Below are 7,500 nucleotides of genomic sequence, written 5' to 3' on the forward strand. Positions count from 1 at the left end.
GTTGCTCGGCCCCTACACGTCCTCCACCCGCATGCTGAGCACCGGTTCCCCTTAAGGATGCGTGCTGAGCCCTCTCCTGTACGCCCTCTACACCTACGACTGCAGCCCGGCCCACGGCAACAACACCATCGTCAAGTTTGCTGACGACACGACAGTGGTCGGTCTGATCTCGGAAGGTGACGAGACAGCCTACAGAGAGGAGGTAAAGAGACTGACAGCTTGGTGCAAGGACAACAGACTGCACCTTAACACTGCAAAAACAAAGGAGATTGTCGTCAACTTCAGGAGGAACAAGACGGTGCCGCCCCCCCTCTGCATCGAAGGCATGTGTGTGGAGAGGGTCCACACGTTCAAGTTCCTGGGAGTACAGATCTCCGACGACCTTTCTTGGACTCACAACACCACAGCAGTGGTAAAGAAGGTCCACCAGCGTCTGCACTTCCTGAGAGTCCTCAGGAAATTCAACCTGGACAGGAAGCTGCTGCTAGCCTTCTACCACTCGTCCATCGAGAGCCTGTTGACGTACTGTGTCTCCACCTGGTACAGCGGCTGCACTGAGGCGGACAGAGTGAGGCTCCAGAGGACAGTCAAAACAGCGCAAAGGATTATTGGCTGCCCTCTCCCCTCACTGTCGGACATCTACACCGCCCGGTGCCTCAGAAGGGCTCTCAACATCGTCAAAGACAATACCCACCCAAACTCACACCTGTTCGACCTGTTGCCCTCAGGCAGGCGCTACAGATGCATCAAATCGAGGACCAATAGACTGAGAAACAGTTTCTTCCCGATAGTCATCTCCATTCTGAACTCTCACACACACACGAGAACACCCTTACCTTGCAGAACAGCATCGTGATTTTTATATACCCTATTCAGTACTAAATTCCATTGCACTCTCTTATTTATTTATCTAATTTATATATTTGTCTGTATTATTGTTGTATTGCACTGGAGAGGGGAGCCCTCTAATCTCGTTGCACACTTGAGTACAATGACAATAAAGGGATATATATATATATATATATATACATATATATATACATACATATATATACATACATACATATACATACATACATATACATACATACAAATATATACATACATATATATACATACATATATATACATACATATATATATATATATATATATATATATATATATATACATATCGAGGACCAATAGACTGAGAAATAGTTTCTTTCCGAGAGCCATCTCTATTCTGAACTCTCACACACACACGAGACCACCCTTACCTTGCAGAACAGCATCGTGATGTGTTTTTATATACCCTATTCAGTATTATTTTCCATTGCACTCTCTTATTTATCTAATTTATATATTTGTCTGTATTTGTTGTATTGCACTGGAGAGGGGAGCTCTCTAATCTCATTGCACTCTTCAGTACAATGACAATAAAGGGATTTCTAATTCTAAAAAAAAAAAAATATATATATATATATAAAAAAGGCAGTTAGCGAACCTAGTCGAGTTCGCCTCGACGCCGCCTTAAGGAAAAAGGGCGCGGGGGCTACTTTAACTTCCCCCCGCCCTCTGACCCGTGGGACGGAGAGCCGGCCGAGGACTTTTATCCCGATTAGTCCTGCGGGTTAGCGGAATGTGACAGATGCTATTGAAAAACATTTTTATGACAGGACAATTTCAGATCTGAGCTCGCACACAATTACACACAGACAATTGCAGGAGGATGCCAAGCCTTGGGATAAACCATGGAACCAGGTGGGAACCAATGGTCTCCTATCTGATACTTTTTCCATTTTTAGAGGGGTCAGGTTGTTGCGTCTCACCTATGTTGTTTTAATTTGCGACAGAGTCGTAGGCTATTGCTATTTGAGCTAAAGTAGCAATTTCAGGTCTCAAATTTTGCACGGTATAACAAAAAAATTCTCTGTACAGTGATGATGTTTTGATTTATTTGACTGACCGGGCCAATTCAGATCCACTTTTCCAGTGTTTACAAGAACACAGAGTAGCTCCAGATAATAAATTAATTCTGACTAAGAGTGAGGTTCTTCCCTTAAACACACAAGACATTGATTTTGGAACGCTTGTACATGCAATGAGAATTTGTCGCTATGGGTTTAAATACTTGTTAGTGAATATAAGAATGCACAGGACTCAGGTGCATTGGGATAACGATTTGACGCTTTTGGATAAGGTAACAACTAATACACGGCGGTGGATGGACTTACCATTTTCATTAATAATAGGCAGAGTAAATATAATTTTGTTCCATTGTATCCTGCTATCCTGGTTTTTCGGAGAGCTCAACAAGGTCGTTTCTTCTTTCCTGTGGCGTAATAAGACTCCACATATCCAAATTAGTATTCTTCATGTCCCTTATATGAAGAGAGGCATCAATTTACCAGATTGTAGATCTTATTTAGTCGTGCAGTTCCATCCTTTGTGGATCTGGATGTACCCCGAAGATTGTGATTAGGATCAGAATCAGAATGCCCTTTATTGTCATTGTACTCAGTGTACAACAATAATAATAATAATAATAATATTCCCTTTATTAGTCCCACAATGGGGAAATTCGAGATTCGAACCCAGGCCTCCTGGGGAGAATGGGTCCTGAACGCGGCGCCTTAGACCACTCGGCCATCCTGGCAGGACAAGATCGGAGAGTTCCCCTCTCCAGCGCAATATAACAAATAATTTAATTAATTATATAAATTAAATTTAAGATTAAATAATTGAATAAAAAATAAATATGAAATTAAATAAATGAAACATATTGCAGTTCTGCAAGATAAGGGTTTTTTGTGTGCGAGAGTTGAGCATGGAGATGGCTTCCGGGAAAAAAATGTTTTTCAGGCTGTTAGTCTTAGTTTTGATGCACCTGTAGCGCCTGCCACAGGGCAACAGGTCGCAGAGTTGTATACTCGGGTGAGTATTGTCCTTAATGATCTCGTGAGCTCTGCTGACACCAGCTGGGAGACATAATCCGTCCAGCGTGTCCTGCCTGCTGCCGTTGGGACATGCGCGGAACACCTCACCAGGGAGCCGTCCAGGAGGAATCCTAATCAGATGCCCGAGCCAACTCATCTGGCTTCTCTCAACAAGGAGGAACAGCTGATCTATTCTGAGTCCCTCCCAGATGACAGAGCTTCAAGCCTATCTCTAAGGGAAACCCCGGACACCCTGCGGAAAAAACTCATTTCGGCCACTTGTATCCGAGCTCTTGTTCTTTCGGTCATGACCCATAGCTCGTGACCATACGTGCGGGTAGGAAAAATAAATAAATAAAAAATGGCAACCATGGGTGGGTTCCCAGGCAAAAACCAATGCCGTCACAAAAGGACACAAAGCTTCCGCTCACATTTGCGCAACAGTAAAGGAGAAATATTCTCTGGACTGTTGAGTCAAAAAACTTCTTGGAGGGTGTGCAACCCCATACATCTGCCGTATAAATGGCACAGCTTTCTGATAAAAAGACCACAATGCCAACAGTAAAGCACGGTGGTGGCAGTGAGATGGCCTGAGGTCGCTTTACTTCCTCAGGACCAGGACAATTTGCTGTGTTTGTTGGAAAAATTAATTCTGCTCTTTACCAGACAATCCAGATCTGGCTGCGGCCATCCTGTGTGGATGTTGAATGTTCTCCCAGTGCCCGCGTGGGTTTCCTCCGGGTACTCCGGTTTCCTCCCACATTCAAGAAACATGCATGGTCGGTTGATTGAACACTCTAAATTGTCCCTAGATGTATGTGTGAGAGTGGATGGCTGTTAGTCTTTGTGTGCCCTAAAATTGGCTGGCAACCAGTCCAGGGTGGACACAGCCTACTCCCCGAAGACAGCTGGCAAAGGCTCCAGCATCCCTGCGACCCTTGTGTGGGAACGTGGAACAGATAATGGATGGATGGACGGATCATGCAGCAGGACAATGATCTAAAAAAAAGCCAACAAGGCCACCCAAGAAGGGCTCAAAAAGAACAAATTAAACATACACCATATTGTCGTGGAGATAGGTGAAACGTAAATCCTGGGATGCTTCATTAACTCATTTACTACCATTGACGGCTAAAGACGTCAAAGATTTATTTTTTTTACTCGACTGGTCGTGAATGAGTTAAAGATGTCTAGGGGACAATAGCGAGCCATTTTATTATTTAAAAAATTGCACAAGAAGTGAATGAAATATTGATGATTTTGCTAGGCCTGATGTAATTGCAAATTTTCATGACTTTTTGTACATGCGGTATTTTTACAGCCAAAAGACGCGCTGTATCAAAGGGCGCAGCACCAGTTGAGGGTGCTATTTCTGTATTTAATACTTAGACTGGTCACGCCGCACTACGAGGCGCGTGTTGGCATGCTAGCTCGCGCATGCTAGCTCGCGCACTTGCGCTCATACCAATCAGAGATGTCATGGCAACACATCTAATTGAATACGTCAGGGGAGGCATGTCACTGGTCACCACACTCCTTCGAGTCATGGTTTCAAATCAAAACCATAAATATCTCTGAACAGCATACAAGCTAATAATGAAACAAAGATATAAAATTATCACAAAACATGCAACTTTCATGCCATTCCTCTCACCAAAGGAAATAAAAATACCACAAAAAAAGTACTGAGGCATTCTGGGATCTTATCAGCCTTATCAGGTTAGAAAGATGTGAGTGGTGTGCTTTGCAATGTTTTTTTTTTTTTGCAGTCTGTTGTCTAAACCTGTGATGTTTCTTGCTTGCAATAACATGAATGATAAGACAAACTACGACATTGTGGACAGCTGCCCTCTTGTCCAGCTTTTTTTTTGCACCATCACCGAAAAGACATTCACATAATGTATTTGTCACACTCAATTTGTAGCATGGATGTCTCAGACTTTGGTCAGAAGGGGTTTGCTAACATGCACTCTGCAATGCCCCAAAGGGACAGGCTCACTACTCGAGAGAGTTGTTCAGTCTATGGACTAAGCACACCGTATGATAAGGCGCCTTGTTTGTTTTGGGGGAAATTTGAGACTCTAAAGTGCGCCGAAATTTGAGACTTTAAAGTGCGCCTTATGGTTGCGAAAATACGGTATTTACCCCCTTGAAATCAGGGGGGTTTTATTGGCGAACTAAGTATTGCTACAGTATCAGCATTTCACGGAAAATGACAAATTTCATTATTTGACATCACAAAGGCCTAAAAACTCTTCTGAAAGAATATAAGGTAAACCTGCTCGGAGAAAAACAACAAAGAAAAAAAACATTTTCTTTATCCAGCGCTACCACTACAATGAAAAATGAATTCATATATGTCTGCAGGGTTGGACTATCAGCAAATATATATGTAAAAAATCATCTTTAAAAAAAAAATCTGAGTCAGTTACAGCAGCTTTTATTGTCACGGTGAAAAATCAGACTTTGCGGCACCATAATGGCGAGGCCCGACACTCGTACCCAATATGTATGTGGACATCTCGACTTATGGCAGTATCAACGTCTAAAATTATGACCCCTATTTATTTTATTTGATGGATGATGCGTTTCTATCAATATTGACATCAGCTTTGTATTGATGAGTGTCGCTATGAAGAGGAAAACGCCCTAAACTCCGTAATACATGGCCTCTCATTCTATTAGCGTGGGGGACTCGCGAAAGTGCTTTAAAAGGATAAAAGACATTAGAGGATGGAGGACAATTATCTTCATGAATAAGGAAAGAAGGATGATGATAGAAGCGTGCCCAGGTCGCGGATGGAGGACGGCCCGGCAAAATAGGGTAACGTGCCCATCTTTGAAAAGGTGGCTGTACAGCTTCAGCATGCACTGCTGGAAATTTAATATTTCCTTTGCATTGCAGGGCCATGATTATAAAGTAATACTTTACATCTGAGCCTTACCTGGGAGGTGGACAGAAGGTAAACTGGACTTGGTGTCGGGGTTTGTGTTTGCTGGCAATTAAACCCAAGAGCGGTCAGGATTTCTGCCAAGACTTGATAATGTGGTACAATATTGGCCTTAAAACCATCAAAACCTTCAGTTTCCACGTTCCAGAAGTCTGGAGAGTTTTCCAGGTGGATCTGCAAACAGCAAATATATTACAAGGATTGACACATACAAAAACTGACACCCAGATGTCCAACAATTGAAACAGTGATGTAATGTAATCTGCGGTTTCTTACAGTTACAAACAACTTTTATATCATGCATGTTGTATTTCTCATATGTAGGAAATGATGGCTGAATGTTTAATGAAGTTTTAAATAATTATTTTGATATTTTAGCCAACACTTCTCACAAGTCATCAACAAAAGAACAGTTATTGATACTTCTCAAATATTTATATATTCGGACCTTTTAATTGAAAGAACTTTTAGTCGTGGACCTCTGTGACTTTTAATTGAATACCTCTGTTATAGACAGTGCAAAATGCCAGTTTTCACTCACAAATGGTGATATGAACCCGCATATTTCAAGCTTTCTGTTTACATGTTACCAACATGACATTTCAAGACTTTATGAACTAGTTGGCGCAGTTTGCAATACATCGTCAAGTGCAAAAAAAAAGGTATTCTCAGTTATCACCATAGTTTCCGTTTTTAAAAGTATTTATCCAAATTACAACGACGGTCTTAACATGGGTTAATGTAAGAGTATGGTTGCACTGTGATGTCCAAATCCACTTATGATACAACGTCCAATATTATCCAAAATTATTTTCAAGATATCTCACCTGACACAAGACAGCTTTCCCCCCATGGTCTCCGTGGGTAACCCCAATGATAACCATATCTTTCTGATTCGGGCCATCTTTGAGCGCCCCCCAGAGCTCCAATTTCCCTTGTTGCAGGACATCTCCGACAAAGACTTTCCCGCTTGCCAACACACTGAGTTCAAGTTCGGTGTTGTCCTTTCGTGTGAAGCTCAGTCTACGGACTTGCCCAGGTTGTTGGTCTCTGTTCTCGAGAGCAATACCTGCAGGGCACAGAGAGGAAGAGAGGCCCAGGACTCTTCCACCATTGCTCAAGTAGTTTAAAAATTTTGTGTGAAGCTGGGGGGTGAGCACTTCCTCCTCCGCAAGTACAAGGAGCTTAGAATTTTCCATCCAGGGTTCACGGAGGACTTGATTTGGCTGAAGAGAATATATAATGTACTTTTCCATGTTGAGACACGCCGTTAAGACCTGATGAACTGCTTGAAAACGCTCCTTGCTACCACTCGTATACACCACAACATTCGGCAGTTTGTTGTTAAATTCAAATCCATCGCTTTTGCAAAAAAAACTTTCAACGTCATGTTCAAAATGATGAAAAGTCTCATCCGCATTATCCAGACACTGTGAGTGATCATAAGGGATATCTATAATGTTCTCTACTGAGGTAGATTTGACAGAGAGGATTGTGCTATTCTCTAGCTCCACACATTCATGGCAGCTCGACAAGTGAAGAGAGTGCTTGTGGGTCCCCTTGAGGTGATGATTCCCCAAGATATGATTGTCTGAGTCAGGAACTTGATGCTGTCTGAAGCAAGTTGGTCT

At 42.4% G+C, this 7,500-nt stretch overlaps 1 protein-coding gene across 7 annotated transcripts in view; it reads right to left on the bottom strand.

The window, feature by feature from the left end:
* The window catches only part of hlcs (holocarboxylase synthetase (biotin-(proprionyl-CoA-carboxylase (ATP-hydrolysing)) ligase)), a 78,084-nt gene that overhangs the window by 58,577 nt on the left and 12,007 nt on the right, over window positions 1–7,500 (bottom strand). For all 7 annotated transcript variants that reach the window (XR_015839643.1, XR_015839642.1, XM_088280245.1 and 4 more), the window contains exons 3-4: window positions 6,697–7,500; window positions 5,864–6,043 (exon numbers count right to left, since the gene is read on the bottom strand). The exon at window positions 6,697–7,500 is cut by the window's right edge and continues 212 nt beyond it. Coding sequence is in view for 5 of the 7 variants with exons in the window: in XM_088280245.1 (XP_088136371.1) it covers window positions 5,864–6,043; window positions 6,697–7,500 (984 nt within the window). In the remaining 2 variants the exon portion in view is untranslated. The remainder of the gene's footprint in view (window positions 1–5,863; window positions 6,044–6,696) is intronic.

Source organism: Idiotropiscis lumnitzeri, chromosome 17 (genome assembly GCF_059441095.1).
Source record: "Idiotropiscis lumnitzeri isolate Australia: NSW breed Sydney's pygmy pipehorse chromosome 17, RoL_Ilum_1.0, whole genome shotgun sequence".
In the NCBI taxonomy this organism is placed as follows: domain Eukaryota; kingdom Metazoa; phylum Chordata; class Actinopteri; order Syngnathiformes; family Syngnathidae; genus Idiotropiscis; species Idiotropiscis lumnitzeri.